At 43.3% G+C, this 20,050-nt stretch overlaps 1 protein-coding gene and 1 pseudogene across 1 annotated transcript; one reads left to right on the top strand and one right to left on the bottom strand.

The window, feature by feature from the left end:
• Positions 1-9,835: 9,835 nt before the first annotated feature.
• On the bottom strand, positions 9,836-13,913 carry LOC133913501 (YTH domain-containing protein ECT3-like). The gene is made up of 9 exons (XM_062356667.1): positions 13,782-13,913; positions 13,360-13,436; positions 13,126-13,270; positions 12,942-12,997; positions 12,327-12,767; positions 11,423-11,983; positions 11,109-11,321; positions 10,759-10,905; positions 9,836-10,373 (listed from the first exon to the last, which is right to left on the bottom strand). Exons 1-9 carry the CDS (start codon positions 13,804-13,806, stop codon positions 10,215-10,217), a joined length of 1,824 nt encoding a protein of 607 aa, XP_062212651.1. The 5' UTR covers positions 13,807-13,913; the 3' UTR covers positions 9,836-10,214.
• A 1,410-nt stretch (positions 13,914-15,323) lies between these two features.
• On the top strand, positions 15,324-19,771 carry LOC133913502 (uncharacterized; annotated as a pseudogene).
• The last annotated feature ends 279 nt before the right edge of the window (positions 19,772-20,050 follow it).

Consider the following 20,050-nt stretch of genomic DNA (forward strand, 5'->3'; position numbering starts at 1 on the left):
TTTATATTGGCAAAGAAAAAAAAAATCAGGCGTCAGGCGTCATTCTTCTTTGCTTTCTTGGGATTAGACTCTTGATTCGTGCTTGTTTAAGATCTAATTAAAATACGTGCTGCTTTATTTTTATGTATTATGTGGTAAACTTTTGTGAGGAGTACAAGATTCTACTACTACACACTCTGACATGCTTTTACTTTGAGAACTGTTGCCATTTGCCATGCTTAAGATTGCAATGATTTATCACGCAACGTCCATTTTTGTTGTACTGATAAGCCAGTCCTGACTCAGGAGTAGTAGACGTTAGGACATGATGCTATTATTGCACCGTAACAATCTTACTGCCTACTAGAAGATGATCTCCTAACTCTACTCTCCAGATGACATTTTTCTACTCCTTACAGAGTTCTCCCAAGTCCTAACTTTACCCAACACTTACTGTTATAAACCATCATGGAATGACTTTTTTTCTTGTGCATTTCCTTCTTTTCTCGGACTCGTTGATTCGTTTGTTTCGGCACTTTTGCAGCTTAACAGCACCAGGAACCGCGTCCTCGATGCTTTGCTCAAAGCGACGAGGAGCAAGAACTAAAGCTTGACCGGCATTCATGGCATGGGAGGATGCAGGGGAGGGGAGAAGGGTTCCCTTGAAAGATGAACACAGAACGCAAGATACACACAGCACGCAATAACTTGCAGTTGCTGCACTGTAACACTGAGCTCTGCAAAATACAGAGTGCCCTGATGTTTGTGAGATTTTTGTGATTGTAAAGAACTTGTAAAATAAATGCTCATCATATCATTCAGCTAACTCGTGCAGTTGGACATAGCTAATTGTATCGACTTTGTCACAAAATTGTGGTCCTTGTACTCATGCAGTGGGGCATTGTGCGTGTTAATCTATGTAGGACAAGTCCGAGTGAAAATCGGTACTAGCAACTCAGTAGCATCTTTTAATCCCCTGAGCAAAAAAAGGACAGTGAATTGCCCATTTGTCCTAGAAGAAACATGTTGCATCATTTTACGACGGAAGTTCTCAAAGAAGAAAGGGAAAAAATGCAGAAAATGGCCAAATCGGCCACCGTAAAAGAAACTAGTGACCCCTCTTATACCACCTTTCGTGCCATGGAGAACTTTGATAACTTTTCATCAATCGAAGAAGCTAACGATGTTTTATCACTACTAGTAGTCACAAATTTGACATCAGATCGAGCAAAGCTTGTGAGGAAACACGATGGCCTACAGCATCGACGTTTGCGACGCAAGCAAGCAAGCGAGCCGAGCCTGTGCACGCATGTGAGAGCGAGTGAAGAGCGAGCACTGGCTTGTCGATCGAGACGTACGTGACTGAGCGAGCCCATCGCCGCCGGCCGGCACGTACGAGCGCCATTACTGACGCTGGCGTCAGGCCCGGTAGCTGGCGGTTTGCTTCCGCCATTACTCCCTGTCTGAGACCGTGACTTTCTTAGCACCCAAGGGATCACCCCATGCAGTCCGGGAGTGAAAATACAACTCTGCATCCTTTATACACTATGATCTATTTCGATTATCTACCTTTTATTAAATACTCATTCATATATTAATTATCTCAACCACTTCATAATTTTTTTTACTTATCTATCTAATATGAATTTTAATATAAATAAACCAAACTGATAAACACGCGTCCGTATTGCCTAATGAAAATTTCCATGAGCCATGGCTGTCGTGCGTTTCCGGGAACACGGAGTAAATTGGGCTGCCGCCTGATCGCAACTGCCCTCGTACTTGTCACTCAATGACAACATTCATTCATCCATCCAGATCGGATGGGCTACAGTCGCCCAATGACTAAACAGATCAAGGACGTGATAATGGCGGGCTGGCGGCAATGGAAATGGACGACAAGGATTGTATTAGGCCTCGTTTGGTAGAGCTGTGGGTGTTGATTCTGCGCTAGAATCGCTTCCAGCGCTGTCAAATGAGTTGGTCGGGGAGTGATTCTGCGTGGGAATTTCTTCCCGTTTTGTATAGCGAGTGATAGCTGAAAAAACTAGTTTTCACCTGATTCCTGACTGATTCTCCTCGATTTCAACACAATATTCTCTCAGGAATCACTTCCACCACTAGCATACCAAACGATTTTACAAATAGAATCACTTTCACCATAGAATCACTCCCACTCTACTTCCACCACAGAATCACTCTCACCACAGAATCAGAGCTCTACCAAACGACCCCTTAACCAGCAGATTCGCTTGCTACTCTTCACCTGTTTATACTACAGAGTAAATAGAGGTGTAGAGAAAAAATTACATACAGAGGTAATTAAATAGTAGCATAACATATATCTTTGTTGCCTAAAATTATTATTTTGTAGGAAATAGGTAGCACGGAAAGGATTAATAGAAGTACTCATTTGGAAAAAATAAGGTTGCTAAGAGTTTTTGGGCTGGCGATTAGAGTTTTCGAATGAGATGTTGGATTTCTCTAGTCTCACGTATACGAGGGAATAAATGACCGATGTGCAAAGCAAAAAATTATATGTGGAGGTAATTAAATAGCAGCACAACACATAGGTTTGTTGTCCAAACTTATTTTGTAGAAAACAGGTAAGAGGTACTAATTTGAAAAAAAAAATAAGGTCACGAGGGTTTTTTTATTGGTGACTAGAGTTTCTGAAGGGAGATGCTGGATTTTTCTGATCCCACATATACGAGAGAATAAATGAGCAGGATATTTTGTTGTTATTTTTTTTAATAAAATAAAGGAATAAATATTTTTTATTTTTTATTAAATATCTAGGAACAGTAGGTACAATAGTGCTACAGTAATACACATTAATGCTACAGTGCCAGTCCTGCATATCAGGGTCTGTAGCTACAGTGAGAGAGGCCCCACAACTCGATCGATCTCTGGCCCTTTATGATATATGACTAGTTGATTGGCACGTCTATGTATACCAATAGATCTTTATAATATTGGGGTAGGTGTTGAAAGGGTAAGGATGGTAAGGTCAACGGTATTGAAGATCTCAAGTGCCAAAATTAATTAATAACTATGAACTAATTTACCATACTTCACAGAAAATTTTTCTGCTTTTCTCCTCGTTTACTATCACCTCTATTTGATTCCATTTTAGCATCTTTATCAGACCAAGCATTTTGTTCCCAACTCTCTTCGAAATTATCTTCAAAGGTGAGCTTACAAAGGTTTGATATCTGGCTCAGAAGATAAACACACATCATCTACTGTGTTCTTCTAAAACGTAGTTAACATCATCTAAGAACATGTACTATCTTTTCTTGATCAGTTCTGACCAATGCTAAGAAATCAGACAACCCATCACTATATTCCTTGTTTCTTTGTCAGCTGTAACAAAGGAATCAAAAGATAGGAGTGCAAATCTACTTTCAATTTATTATTTTATGATTTTTGGAGAATTATTGGTGAAGAAAACGATTAGATCGGAGTTGTGATGATGGAGATATGGCTTGGAAATGGTGAAATAAAGGTGTAGGATTTTTCACGAGATTTTCTTGATGCTCCTAGTATTTTTTTTGGGGGGGGGGGGGGTTTGGATTTTCTAGCATAATTTTGGAATTAAAAAGAAATTTGATTAATTAAAAAACACTAAAAATAATTTAAACAGATTATAGAATTTATTTTACAGCAAGAAAACTTATTTTCTAATTTATCATAATTATTTGCTATTTTTCAAAAACATTATGAAAACCTATTTAAACATTAAAACTATTATTTCAGATTTATTTAATTATTATTCAATTTTAAAGCATTTATTTTATTAAAGTAAAACCTATTTAATGAATTAACATGATTATTTAAAGAATCTCTCAATTTTATGATTCTTTTACTAAAAAGGGCAATTATGACGTTAACCTGATGTCAATATTAGAAATAAAAGAAAAGGAGAAAGGGAGGGCTGATGTAGTGTGCCACGTTGGATTATGGTGTTGATGTGGCTATGCCACGTGACTGGCTGACGAACTGGTGTGGTAGATCTAATCTTAGCCGTTAACAGATGATCGGACGGCTAGGTGGAGTTCTTATCGGGGACCGGTGGGGACAGCGGCGACGGCGACCCGAAGCACGGCGGTGTGGCCCCAGGGAGTAGCCGGAGTTGAGCTCCGGCGAGCAATCTTCGACGGCGAGCGGCAGAACACGATAAGGAGAGAACGACAAACCCGTTTAAGGTACGGACTGGTGTTGGAAGGCTGTGGAGCATCCTGGCAACTAGGAGGAGTGATGGCAGAAGCTCGGTGGCTCCTCTAGAGCTCTCACGCGGCGCTCGAACATGGAAGAGCTCTCGCGCGGCGCTCAATGCTAGGAGGGGGTAGCTATACCCATAGGGGCGAGACTGAGTTCGGGCGGAGTTCGGCATCCAACGAGAAATCGGTGATGCTCTGTCCATCTTTCCGTGCTTCAAATTCGTCAGCGATTAATCCTTTGCGGAGTGGGTAGGCTGAGGAGAGCGGCGCCACTGGATGCTACACAGAAGAGAGGTGAGCACCAATCGAAAGAGATCGAGAATCCTCTATATAGTACAAAGGCCTGCATGTCGGCACATTAGCTACAATGAGAGTGAGCCCCTGGAGGCTGCCGATTCTTAGCTCGGTAGAATATTTACTTAGGAGTAACTATCAAACATAAATGACTTTGCTGATTTCCGAAAATAAGCATAATGACAACGTCGAAGATTACGTCTAAGCACATGAACATTCGGACGTAATCACAGGCTAGTTCATGTTGCATTACCATAAGAGGAAACGGTAACATTCGACGGCGTACAAAGATTTTTCTAGATAATCTTCTGGGAGCATGCAATCACCGGCGGTGACTCGAGCTGCTTCGGGTCCATCTAAACTCCATACGATAATTGTGATGATTGCCAGTAGAAAGTAATTAAGGATGAGCGTGGATCTATAGATAGTTCCACTCCCATCCATAATAGAAAAGGAGGAACGGGTTATTGAAACAACAAAGGTTGTACGCTTAATTTTTTTTGGAACACCGGACCCTCTTTCATTAGAGACGTTTTGATAGAGATGTAACACCGGGAGATTAAATCCCGGCAGGCTTGGCTCACAGCTGGAGCTCTGCCACTGGGCACCATACCCGTTCGCATTGTACGCTCAACTTTGTTATGATGATTTCATGATCCGAAAATCTTATGAACACCAAGTGAAAGGAGCGAAACGTAAATTCGTAACCGCTTCATGCATGACTGTACAAGTCTGAGAATGATCCATAAGCTGGACCAGTCAAGTTGTATTGTCCGGACCACCAGAACTGACACAAATAGAAAAAAAAAACTATTCAACACTTGCAACCGAAACCAGAACCAGGGCAATGTGCAAGATCCAGCATTAGAGCACGCAACTACATGATTGCGATGGAAGTTCAGCTTAGACAGCATATGCATCAAGTTGAGTGAGATATGGACATCTCGATTGTAGCAAGCTCAGCCTCAACTTTCAAATGCACATCCAGAACAGCATTCAGGCACCGATGATTTAACATTGGCTTAAGTTGACAGGATGTAGCCTGTTGCTAGCAAGACGGTGCTGTTTAGTTTTCACCAGTACGTTCTTTGTTAATGGAACTAACAAAGTGGCCTGCGCAATTGCATGGCTAGATTTTTTTTTTTATTGGACCGAGTTTTTTTATGCCATTAGAAAGTTGCCTAATCCCGGATATGCCACTAGAAATCAGCTATTTCCCGACGTGCCACCATTCTTAAATTTTATCCCAAAAATGCCAATTTTTACTAACTATCGCTATTCAAGCCCTAAAGTGCATTAAAAAAGACCAATATGCCCCTCCCTATTCCAGCTTCAGCAGCCAGATGCTCTCCCGCATCCAATGGCCCCGGCATGCATTCTCCTTCCTCCGCGCTGCCCCCGACTAGGGCGCGGTTGCGGGCACCTTCCATGCAGGTGCTAGAGCTACTGACTGATGCCGGCGGTACCGATGGACCCTTCGTGGAACATGGAGTCGATCCAGTGGTTGTCGACGGAGAAGACGATCGCGCTCTCTTCACCACTGGGGAATTGTGGGCTTCATCGTCGAAGACCTCATCAGTGACTTGGTCGATGATCTTGTCAAGATCACCACCATCTTCCCCTTCATCTTCTTCATCCCCCTTGCTTTCATTCGATTCCTCATCATTGAAAGAAACAATGATGACCTCATGAGGGACCATGGAGAGGGGCTTAGGGAGAGGAACCCTACTTCTTCACTCTCTGGGCTTAGTTCACGGGATGACGGTGGAGTGGAAGCTATGGCTTCAAGCTCTACGAGTTCTTTGGAATAACGAGTAGAGGAGAAGGAAGGAGACAGTGTGAGAAACGAACGGCCTTGGGTCCCCTCTATTTATAGCTACGGGAACAGATCGCATTGTGTAAATGGAGCCATCGAGATCCGAAGCGATCGTGTTTTCAAGACCGTGTCAGTTGCACGGTGCGTCCGACAGAAGTTGAGGCGTTGCCAAGACAGTATGACCTATCTAATCTCTGCACAGAAGGGTGCGATGTCATTATGACGTGTCAAGTAAAAGGTCACGGTGAAAATGAGCACAAATAGGAGTGGGTTTTTAATGCCCACCACCCAACCTTTTGAATTCACTCGATGACCATAACATAATCTCAACCACATGCTCATGGGTTGGGATCATCGAACAGGTAGTCGAGAAACATAATCCGATGCTTATGCTATACTCTCCACATGATCTAGCTATTGAGTGGAGAGTCGGGGGCTACATCATACTTTTTTGGTTATCATAGCAACATGAGAGCTGGAAGCTAAATGTATAATGTCAGTGCTTATGCTTCCTTTTCTACTCAAATTCAGTCATGGAGCAAAGAGTCAGGGGCCATATCAAGTATATTTTGGTACATATGCTCTACTCTCTGTCTTCATTATCATATCAAATAGAGAATCGGGAGCTACATTGCATACTTTTGATACTATGGCTTTACTCTTTACTCGACCCAGTCATCGAGTAGATAGTCGAGGGCTACAACACCATACACTTCCAATAACACAGGTATGTTTCATTCCAGTCTTTGATTGAATAATCTTCTCCTCGATCATAGAGTCGGGAGTTATATAATAATACTATATTTTTCGTAAATTTTGTATATGTCTTTTGCAAAAGTTTATCTAGCTTTTCATCGACTGCTTTGGATAAGAGTTAGTAGAGACATATGTTAGGTTGATGACGAACAACTACACCTAATAGAACATAACGACACAAGAGATTGTCAGATATCTCACGCCTAACGGTTAAAAAAGGTTCTGAAGTTCTAGTCAATCCTATGTGTGTCCTCTGTTGAGTTCATATCCGTACGCTGGTCAAACACGCAAGTCAGTGAAAGTTTGCAAAAGGTCATCATTATTTTTTATTTCTAATTTTACACCAAGTCTTTTCCTCATTCTTACGGTTGTCTCGAGTGGTTACTCGAGAGCCATGCATCTGACAATTTGTCTAGTTGATTTTTTAGATATCAATGAATATTCGATCAATAAGTCTTGAAGGTGGTATACACGCCTACGGATCAAGATTGCATCTACTCATGCTAACTTTATTTCATCGATAATGAAATAGTGACAATAGCATGTTAAATAGGTAAAATATCAGCAATGTTTCATTGCAACCATCAAACAAAATCATACCAAAAAGCCTACTACTCGATCAAGGAGAAAGCTTTGGTAATATCCATTCTATTGATCCAAAAAATCCAAAATACACAACTAAAACTTACCACTAGAGATTTGAAACCATTGTAGTGGTCCGTTGATAAGATAAACGTGCACTTCATTCGTCATCTAAAGATGAGAGCACGGCATCCTCGAAACAATAATGATGAATAATTTCCCATTCTTGGGCACCGTGAATCCCTCCAGGTTCACCCAGAACGCATCATCAGAAAGCGATAGGAGATTATAGAACCATTTGGTCACCGGGTTAATTACCCTACCTTTGATCTGACGCTCTCGCTCGATTACAATCAAAAGACCATTCAAGGCCCCAATCATCTCCCAGTTATCGCCGACTAAACCTCAAAGACAAAGGTCAAAAATTGTTTCACTTCCCAGGCGATGAACCTCCACTAAGCCATCCTCGTGCACGAACAGTCCCTTCAGGATCCAAGAAGCAAATTCCGTCGTCCTATGCACTTCACACCATGAGGTATAGACACAATGAAAGAAGGCAAAATCTTCTGGATGCCACAGTTTGTTAGAGATAGTGTCGAGCACCCCCAAAGGCAAAGTCGCTCAATTGGGAGTTTTCGTCATAAGATCCAAAGTGAAAGATGAAGTCTTTGAATAGAATGCGAGTAATGGTGGATGAATCTGAAGGGTGAGACTGCAGAGAAGGCAACGAGGCTAAGACAATGACGATGAAATTCTCTCCTCAGATAATTAAATAGACCTTGCCTCAAGATGAGACTCGAAAATTGTTTCTGCTTTGGATAAAAATTGTGATGCTTCGATCGGTGTGAAAAGTGGGATGATGACGCTGAGCGAATCTTTGCACGCCCGTGTGATCGCATTTAATGCCTCTAGACCCATTGTTTCAAATTTCAGGAGATTTTATAACTCTACTCAGAGACGGATGTCGAGAAGTCGATATTACTGACTCTGATTGAGTCTTGAGTATGGATAACGACAGTGCGCTCGACAAAAAAAGTGTTTCAGGCTTGGACTTGACGATACTCGAGTAGGTACTTATAGAAAATCTCCCTGCTGAGTAAAGTTAGGGAGCTATTATCGAATATTTAACTACGTGGTATATACGTATAAGAAGTATACCATATATGGACGGGGTATACCGTAAGTATACTTAACAACTCCAAATATTATGAAATTGAATCCGCAGTACCTGTTCGTCCGAAAGTCAGAAGGTGTATACTAGGAAGACCTCGATTGCTTACCCAACTCGAGAAAACTAATATCTACGGCAGATCTATTTACTTGGACGACAAGAAAAATGACTCATTATCGATTACGGTTGAATAGGAAGCGATACATTATCTTTATATAAAGCGAAGACCCAGACCCCTCGGAGGAATCTCTCTTTTTTCTCGGCTATTAGAGGCAAGCATCAGGATCTTGATGCAGGACGAACTCAGCGACTTTAGCCTTATATTAGACTAAATCTGATCTATTTTTTTAATAAGTTAGCCATATTATCTATACTCGAGTGAATATATATATATATATAATCATCTATATAAAATGTAGTATATTACTTCAACCGAAAACCCAAAACTGTATGCATCGTATATATCTCGCTTTATGTTCTATCTTTAATCTACAAAGATAACCTTATTATTCGAGTGCTGGGAAGTCTTGGGTTGAGTGCGGTTTTATGAGGACACGGCGAGACGGTGACGAAGGCGTGGCTGGGTTCGGAGTGCTTTTCTCCTATCTGTGTTCGGCCATTCGGGATTCCGAACTGAAAAGTCTGAGACTGAAACTGCCTTGCGCCCTTGCAGAGTACGAATGGAGGTCGGGATGAGTGGCTCTTACAGCGCATGCCTGCACGGAGCAAGCACCGTCCATTGGTTGGCTTGTTGATCTCCAGCTCGTCCACGAAATGACTGGATGGCGTCTTCTTCCTTCGTGCTCAGGCCTCAGGGTTGGGCGCGGCTCATCGGTGTTGTTGAACTCCAGGGTGTGCTAGTGGCCTTACTCCACGAGGTCCAGCGGCGGCATCGACAGTCACCTCGCCGAAGTGGCGTGGCTAACAGATCATGACAGAAAAAGAACGGTGTTCCCATGCTCAAATACTTTTCAGTTACTTCTGGAATAAAAAGATTGGAGAGGGCAAACAGAGTGAAAGAAAACAGCCATCCCAAAATTACTATCATTCACCACGAAACCCTTAAAGATCTCCACACCTAGGTACAACTCCAAACAAGACAAAAAAAGACAACGCATCTCGCCGGAACAGGAACGACTAATCTCTACCTCATACCAACCAAACTCGACTCCCAGACACAACCAGCGGGAAAATGGTACAGAAGAAACAAAATCAAAAGAAACCTAGCCGGATACCGAATTGCCTTAAGAGGCTTAGACTGCACCCTTCTGCAACCTAGTAGCATCGCAAGGAAAATCAAAGAAACAGCCAAACCATAAGCTGTCTGCCCCCTTATACCAAGTTCAAATGGCTGATGTGGCGAAAATTAACAGCCAAACCATCAGTTGTCGGGTTAGCATCTTTCGGGGCGACACACGTTAACAGCTACTGCCACCGCACCATTTTCCACCACAGTATTTTGCTCCCCTACGACCTCAGGTTTCAGACTCTGCTTCCCATCGGTAACTTCATTATCAGTGCTGTTGGCGGTAAGCAGCTTTCTATTCATGATCTGCAGGACAACAAAAAAAGGTTTTTCAAAAAAGTTTGCTAAATGCAAACTTTATTAACGTCTAAACTTGATTGTTGATAAGAGTAAACAATAATCTGATTAAATGATGCCATGAAATTCACTAAGGTTAAACTGCCAGAAGGAAAACATTGTGCAAACCCTTAAAACTTTGCTAGGAAAATGCCAACCGATTCTAGAGTCCATGCATCTAAAGTACATGCAAGGCTGCATGTACTTTCATCAACAAATCTATGAACTTTTGCATGTTAAAAGGAATTGTTAGGACATATACAACCACAAAAGGTAGTTCTCTGTACTTCTCAGTTCATACACAAGTGTGTATAAAAGAGGGCTCATTATATAAAGTACATTGGTAGTCATGTACCTTCTCCAGCGGTTGCTGGCACCTTGATTTCTTCTCTTGCATTATCTTCTCACGGTTATCATAAAAGCCAAAGTCATCCAAGATGGATGTCTTGCAGACATGATCCTTGAACATCTTTAGCATCTGAAGGCCTTGCTCAAGCTTAACCTGCAACCACCATGAGAAGGTATGGGAAAACTCAGCTACCACAGCATTAACAGAGGTAAACACAAAAATCTGCAGAACATGTTTCCATTTTTCCTAAGAGAGAGTACTGTTCCTGATATACTATCAAGGCTTCCTGCCACCATAGACACAAAGCGGAGTAAACTGGCAAAATGATAAAAAGAATTGAAAGCCAATTATCTCACCTCCTGTGTATCTCTGCTGTTTGTCACTGGTTTGTTTTCATTATACTCAAGAATGATGTGCTTCAACAAGCTGTTAGGAATATCCTTCACAATGTGCCACTTGACAGGGAAACAACCAGTCCACTTGTCTTGCTGCCAGTATTCCACTGTCTTGCTAAAATCAACCCGACCCACCATCTCAGCGAGACCAACAAACTGTCCGCTGCTGTTAACCTGAAAATTTGAGGAAGACCAGTGACATCAACACCCAATATTACACACCATTCACAACAAGAAAATAAGCTTTTTAGTATTGGAGAATGATCAAAACTTACAGAGAAGAACAGGAATACAGGAGAACTGCTCGACTTTTCCTTAGCCTCTATATAAGCAGAGTCAATCTTTTTATTTCCACTAGGGGTGCTTGCCCAAACATTGTACTTGATGCTCTTGTGAACATCATCCTCGCTGTATGATTTAATAATAAAAAACTTGGCATCTGAGAAAGTTTCATCAAAGTCAGCACGATTGTACTGATCCTGCACAACAGCATTAGAGCCACCACTAGTAGGAAGCTTCTGTCCTTTTGCATCAACAGCTGCTGCAGAACCTTGTTGGTTTTTGAAGAGACCACTTCTTGGTCCTCGCTTCAATTCATTCAAGCCATCCAAGTTTTCATTGCCAAAACCATAAGATCCATAGGTTTTTCCTCTGGGCTTGTACTTCCCATTCGACAACACATTCCACCCACCATATAGCCCGGGCCCATAGATATTTGACCCATACCAAAAGCTAGGTCCATATGCGTTTGTGCTGTACATTCCGCTACCGGAGTATATTGAACTCATGAATCCAGAAGGTGGGGGTCCCATAGCAGAGTTCTGCCCATGCAAACCCTTAAAAAAAAAGTGTCCATGTTCAGAAGTAGTTGATCCCAATACAGCAAACTATTAACTTGTAAGTATGCAGGATGAGTATATTTCACTTTGACAAGCAGAATTGGCCAGTATCGCATTGCCACCAATGACATAAAGCTCATTGCGAAGGTAAATATCGAGAATCAAAACTAATAGAGTACACATGCTTTGACAGGCTACAACAAACGAAACAGTTCTGCAGTACATGCATTACATAATGATTATTGATCAGTAAGTAACACAAATATAAGTTTGTGGGGAACAAGAGTTAGCTCATTAGTACATGACAAAGCAGTTCCATATTCAGATTGTTTGACTATACCTTGTTATTACGATTAGAAGCAGTTGATGTAGGACCGCCACCAGAGAGCTTCAGATGCTTTTCCGAAGAGGTATGGCCGCCAGACCATGGATAAGCTGCTTTGGTACCCTGATTCTGGTAATTACCCAAACGCCCATTTGGTTTCAGAGGCAAAGACGCCTTCTTCAGACCCTTTACACCATCAACACTGTCCGAAGTGTTTTTGGAAGCATCAACTAAGGCAGGCTGCTGATCATCAGCAGCCGTTGCGGTAGAAGCATCTTCTTTTAATGAAGGAGCTGATTTGCCAGTTTTAGCCTTGTATGCTGGCTTACTGGCAGTAGTCTGTGGCTGGTGATACGTGGATGGGTACTGGTAGTTCTGAGATCCATAAATCTGACCATCATGTCCAGATGCAGTGATACCATATTGAGGATACCAGCACATGTCCCTATAAGCACCCTGAAGAAACCAACAAGCAAAACCAATTCATCCAAATATACTTTGCAGCGACTGAAATCATAAACGTGTTTTGCACTTGCTGTCTAAATCTAAGGGGTTGTCCATCAGATTGAACTAAGGAGACCCAAGTGTCTGCAAGCTTTGTGAATTGTGAAGTAGGGGACAAATACTCACAGTGGAAAGTGCCTCCGCTCCATCCTGGCTCACATAGACAGAATAATCACCCCAACCTACGAAGCATGAAAGCCATCAATTGAAATTGAAGATGAATGCACTAAATCTAGCAACAAAAATGTCTGCTACTGATTCACTAGAAACAGGAAGTAAAAGACTAAATGGTGGTGCATTAGTGCTTCACCTCCACCATAGTAAGCTCCAGAGTAGGCACCATAATACATGCCGGCGTCCTTGTAATCCTGCTGCGCCCATTGATCCGCTGACACCACTGAAGGGTTTGGAGACACAGCCACGCCATTCGACGCACCATTCAGCGCTCCCGGCACCTGCAAAGTGGTTCAAACTAAGACTCTGAAGTGGTACTGTGGCAACGCGTAGCGATTCGCTGAAATTTTAGACAGAGAGGCGGACCAACCTTCTCCTTCGCTTCCGGGGCCTTACCACCTTCCCTCTTGGGATCCAGGGGCAGCTTCTGCAGCAAATCCGCAGCCTCTGCAGCGAGACCAGTCAAGGGAACCCATTCAGACACTTCCCAACACAGACCAGAAGATCACGGATTCGGCGTAAAATTCTAGGATTTAGAGCTAAAACTAGGATCGGGGAACAACAAAAATCACAGCAAAAAAAAACAGAACACCACCTCCACGCTCCGTATACCATACTTGTAGCTCGCACAAAATCACCCCGAAAACCTCAGAATTCTCTAGCCGGCGAAGAAGGGACCAAGCTAAGCACCGGCGAAAACCCCACCCGAAAAACCTCGAAAAGTCGCCAAATAAACCGCAAACAAGCCGGGGGGGGGGGGGGAATAAGGGTAGAGGTGGTCAAGGATACTACCGGCGGCGGGGGCGACGGCGGCCATGGGGGCGATCCGTCGGGCGTGGGCGCGTGGCGGCGCGGGGCCAAAAACCCAGAGAAACCCTAGAGGGGCGAGGGCGGGTGGTAAGTGTGACTAGCGAGGGGGGAAGGACGGAAGGTGGCGCCGCAACGTGGGAGAAAAGAAAGAAAAAGGAGAGCGAGAGAAACGAGTGGAGAGAGAGGCGCGTTAAGTAATTCGCCGCGAGGCGTTTGGCGTTTAAATGGGAAGCTTCCCATTATTGCGTTTGGAATTTTCCCATCCTTGTGGTGTGTGGGCCTGGACCGATGGGCCTGGGCCGATGGGCCGGGCTTTGGAGGTGGAGAAAGTAGAATTCGTCTTGGACTGAGAAAAAGACATGCGAGATGTTCAGTTGTTCACAGACACAAGCCACGCAGTAACCAACGCTTGAGTTCGCATGTCTTTTTCCGATGCAAGTCTGCAATGAGCTAGAGATGTGGACGCGCTAATGTGGTGTGGGCAAGTCGATCGTGTTGTGGGAGATGAGTGTGACCACAAAAACACTTAAGGTGGCTACTAATTCCTAGATTCACGATCTGCTAGCAAAATTGTTGCTCCTAATATACTTACTGCGTACGTGTTAGTATGTGGTCATTTTTTTCATTAAGAAAGCTTACACTCCATAATCACACAGGTGTTGAATAACATCTTCGAGGATGAGCACTGGGATCAAATTAGATGTCCACTGAGAGGTGGATTAAGGAACATCTCGGCTCATTAAGTCCAAAAGCCGAGAAAATGTAAGATTTGAGACGTGGCAGGTTATTCCTGGACACCTTAAACCATCGAGTGGCCATTGGTCAAGTCGGAACGTGGCAGGTATATGAATGTAATATATATCAAATTATATGAGAATCTTGCAGATTTATTTGCTAAGTCTCTTTCTACATCTAGTTTGGAAGATGTGTTCATGGTATTGAGATGATGAGACTTAGAGAGTTGCATATTTCAAATGAATAATTTTCACATAATACTGATACAAGGAATTTAATCTTAGTCAAGAAGATTAAGTGCTCAAAAGTTAATAATGAAGATTATATGAAGTATTTTGGGTAGATTGTACTTTTTTTTTAGACGAGTTTTCTTAAAGTTTCTCATATTAAGTTTTTAATGAAGCAATTTGTGTGATCATGTCATGAGCTATGTATTTTTTTTCTCCTATTTTTTTCTGGGTTTTTGAGGATTTTTAATGAGATATATGCATTTTACAAGAAGTGAACAGGGGGAGTGTTAGGAAACCTGAAGTTTGCAACTGAATATGGACCCGTCTCAATCTATTGAAAATTTTGATTATATCTCTTAAAGGTTTTTAGCACTATATATATATATATATATATACGGAGCATAACTTCTCATCGTAAACACATATAAATAAATAATAAGCAACTTTTCTTTTACATTATGTCTCATTTGTAATTGTTCTATCGAAGAATCGCTAAATTACACCCGATAGAAACAGTTTTCAACATGTCCAATCGCCCCCTTCCCGCAGGCCGGCCAGTGACTACTGCCTTTCACACCCGACGGTATCGGAGATGCCTCGTAGCCGCTATCGCCAGCTTCAGAAGGCCTCCAATCTCTCTACCGTCATCGCCGCTTCCCCACTCTGCAAACGGGTACGCCCTCTGTCACTCTCCCATTCTTCAAATTTTAGATCTATTCATGATCTATTCGTAAAAAATTCATGATTTATTCGTACAATTTTCACGATTTAACGGATCATACCTCCATTGAAGCGATTATATCCAAGTAATGTTTGAAAATCGTGGATTAATTACACTGCAGACCCGTTAGTTTTAACTTTCTATTTTGGATTGCCCATCCCACCAAACTGTGGACTACTACTATTGTTGTGAACAGGCTACACTGTAATGCAAGATGTTCACTTTTACCTGCAGGAATGTTAGTTTAGTATCTCGATTGTTGTTTCAATTTGTCGATTTAGGATTACTCTTATCATTACCTTGTTCATACCATCGCTTAGGTGGAAGTAATGCGGGATTGCATTGAGCTGGAACGTTGTAATAACGCACTAGACTTTGTGCATCTCACGATACTGAGGCCGGAACAACTTCCTTTATCTAAAAAAAGTAATATGGGATGGAGGTATTAATTTGTGATATCGATAATTAATTGTAAAGAATGGGGCTCAATTAGCTTATTCAAGGCTTCTATCTTTTACATTCACCGACTACAATTCCATGTTTCTCATCAAAAACAAAACTAGATGCGTATGGGAACAATACAGACAAGATTAGCACAGAGCACTGATGCCGATATCATTCAGCCAATTCAGCACAGAGCAGCCAAGTTGAGGGTAAGCATGTATGCAGAAGACGCTGCAGTTTTTGTCAATCCGACAAAGGAAGAAGTAAAAGCAGTCCGTGAGCTTTTGGAGTTGCTTCTGGACTCACCACATATTTAAACAAATGCGCTGTATATCCAATCAGATGTGAGGGTCTGGACATCGAGGATGTAATGCAGTTTTTCCCCTGCTCGATCATGAAGTTCCCATGCCAATACCTGGGTTTGCCGCTCAACATAAAGAAACTAACCAGAAGAGAGGTTCAGCCTTTGATTCATAAGATTTCAGCAAAGCTGCCAGGTTGGAAGGGATGTATGCTAAACAAACCAGGACGTCTTACTCTTGTTAACAGCGTGCTGTCTTCTATCCCGGTATACCACCTGACGGTGTTTGCTATTAAGAAGTGGGCAATAAAGAAAATTGCATCAGACAAAACTTCTTATGGAAAGGAACAGAGGAGGCAAATGGTGGCCATTGTTTGGTAAACTGGAAGAGAGTCTGTAGACCGAAGAATAAAGGAGGTCTCGGGATCAAGGATCTGGATTTCTTCAGTAAAGCCCTGCACCTGCGATGGCTATGGTTCAAATGGACTGACTTTGAGAGGCCATGGGTGGGCACTGATGTGCCTTGCGACAATACGGATAGACAATTATTTAGGTTGAGCACGCAAGTTCAACTGGGGAACGGCCGAAATGCAAAATTCTGGCAATCAGCTTGGGCCGACGCCCGAGCACCAATGGACATAGCACCAAGATGTTACAAGCTAGCATGGAGAAAGAAAATGACAGTGCAAATGCAAAATTCTGGCAATCAGCTTGGGCTGACGGCCGAGCACCAATGGACATAGCACCAAGATGTTACAAGCTAGCATGGAGAAAGAAAATGACAGTGCAACAAGACCTAAAAGACCACAGATGGACCAGGGGACTGATGCGAATGACAACAGCGGAAGAAATGCCTGAATTCATCAATTTATGGCAAGTGACCAAGCAAGGACACCTTGTGGATCAATCGGACACAATCGTTTGGAGATGGACTACTGACGGTCAGTATAGCGCTCGGTCAGCATATCTAGTTCAATTCCAGGGATCTTTCACAACCTTTGATGCTACGGCCGTCTGGCATGCAAATGCGGAAGGAAAACACATGTTTTTTTGCTTGGTTGATGATACAGGCAAAGCTATTGATGGCAGACAAGCTCCAACGCCGGAATTGGGCTTGTAACCCTGTGTGCCAATTATGTGATCAGGAACAAGAAACAACCGAACATTTTTGCCTCTTCTGTAGCTATGCGAAAGAGGTTTGGGAGCTCGTTCATGTTTGGACGCAAGATATGATTATCACACCGGCAACAAACCAAACTATCAGCCAATGGTGGAATGCCAACATGGAAAAGCACTCAAGGAATCGAAGGCGATCGGCAGCGGGGATCATGATTTACACAGCTTGGAATATCTGGAAGGAGCGAAACCAAAGAATTTTTGAACAAAAAACGGCGCTGCCGATACAGGTGTTCAGCTTGATCAAGGAGGAGATGAGTATGTGGATGTTGGCCTATGGCCAGCCAGTGCTTACATAGTTGCCGCTATGGTTTTTTTTTCTGAGGCGTTTTTCCTGTTCTCTTATGTAAACAAAACCTATGTAATTCATCGAATACTCTCCCTGCTTAAATGAAAGAGCAGTGCTCCTGCTCAGTGTTTCAAAAAAAAAAGATGCGTATGAGCAAGACATACAACAGTTATGAGGACAGGATCAGCAGCTTACCTGATGATATACTAATCATGATCCTTGGCAAGCTAGACAGACGCTCAACAATAGCAACCATCATCCTTTCGAAGCGATGGCGCGATCTTCCTCGACGCTTGCCCACAAGCTATAACCTTGCCGTCAATGACGTGCTGCCTCCGCGCTATCACCGGCTGAAACGTCTTAACATGGAGGCTAAGGCAGGGTACGAGGCAGAGAAGAACATGCAGAAGCTGATTGATATCTATGCCATCAAGGCTCGGCATGAGCGTTGGATGGCCAAGATCCGTCCGCTCACGGCCATCCTGGAGCGCTACGAGCGCCGGGCCATGCGGCGCTATGTCAAGCAGGTGAAACGCATTTCTTCTGGCTCCAAAGAGTGTGGATCAACGCCGGTCTGTCCAGAAGCTGAGGCTCCAAATGCTGGGGCGTTGGCGTGATGACATTGATGAATGAATCACCGCAGCCATTGTCAAGTGCGGTGTTGAGGATTTTGAGCTTATTGTTGATGGTGATTGCCTGGACTATGACCTCAAGCAGCTGGATGGATACTAGGACGTGCGGCTGAAGCGGCTTGTGCTATCCAACTGTCAGCCTCTTCGTGCATGGAATTGCTTGACATTACAGAGGCTCACCAAACTCACATTGGGTGAAGGTTCATATATGGGAGGAAGAGTGGTCAATGATATTCTTAGAAACTGCATGCCGCTAAGGGATTTCAGGATCACATCTTCTCGTTGTTGCCAAGCTGCTTTTCATATCAATGTGCCGATGTCAAAGATAAAGAATCTGCAAGTGGACAGGTGCAACTTTGGGAAAATCTATCTGATCTCTCTGCCTTGTCTTGAAACTTCTGTTTGCCGCGGTCGCCCAACCAAGCTATACTATGATGACGTGCCACGGCTCAGGTGCGTGAGCTTGGATTACTCACAAACTGAGGATGATGACATAGACGAAGACTCTGGTACTAACAGGACGTATCCACCGAGCAAGTTCTTCAAAAGAATCCCGCCACTAGATTGCCTTGTTCTACAGTTCAAAGGGTCCCAGGTGAGCGATCATCTCTGATATAAACTAATTGTGTATCAACATCGCATTGCCATGTAAAGGACCATTGTATCAACATCGCATTTGGCCTCCTGGCGAGGAGCGGACCCGCCCGGGCTCGAACCTACGTGCTCACGCTAGGGTGTCGCCCCTTTGCGGCCGTGTCCTAACCCCCCGGCAGCCGTTAGTTGCCCCCCGAGGCGCTCTCAGCCCTCTATGCTGAAGGTGTAGACCTCGTCTGTAAAAAAAATTGTAAAGGGCCATTGTATCTTCATGTATGCTGATGTGGATTGAACCACTTCTTGTTCCTGGCCCGTTCAGTCAGCTCAAGAAGCTGTTCATCGCAAATGTGCCGGTGAACTGGGATATAATCTGGATTCTCCTACTTATTGAGGCAGCGCGAGCCTTGGAGTCATTCTGTGCTCATGTATGTCGTTTCTTGACCACTTAACTTAATGACCACGTCTGCGCGTGCATGTTGGAAATAATTGTAAACCCAATTGTTCTGAAGTTCTGAAATCTGAATGCAGATTGACCACGTCTGCGGGTGATCTTTGTGCCAGTCTTGACACCGATACGCAGCAGCATCAGTACCGTTGCCTGAAGGAGTTCGTCATGGCCGGCTTCGACAGGTTGGGTTGGCAGGCCGTCTTTGTCAGGCTGATCATGAAGAGGTCACCGTTGCTGAGGCGCGTTCACCTGCTCGACGGGGAGGTCAGGGACGACGAGCAGGAGCTTGGGGGTCTGCAGATCGTGCCACGTCGCAGGGAGTGGCATGAGTGTGAGCGAGCTGAGGTGCTCGATGACCTCACCGCTGGGTTTCGCTGGCCTCCAGAAATAATTCTGGAATGAGTTGCAGAGCTTCTTTCTTGTTCCAATAAAATCGCATCATGCGTTGTTAAATTGGTTTAAATTAAGAAAAACCTATACTTATACGTGTGCCTTGTGCTTTACTTTGCTTGACGATGCAAAGAATGCATCGAGCTGTTCAGATTCCATGGTTGTTCACGAACCTTTGTGGCTTGATTTTTTTGAAGAATCAGTGCGGCTTGGCTTGACTTGTAGATTACCAATTGCTTGCACCATCTGAACAGATATTGAGAAATGCACGCACTGTGGTCTTTGGTTGAT

Source organism: Phragmites australis, chromosome 3, assembly GCF_958298935.1.
Source record: "Phragmites australis chromosome 3, lpPhrAust1.1, whole genome shotgun sequence".
Classification (NCBI taxonomy): Eukaryota; Viridiplantae; Streptophyta; class Magnoliopsida; order Poales; family Poaceae; genus Phragmites; species Phragmites australis.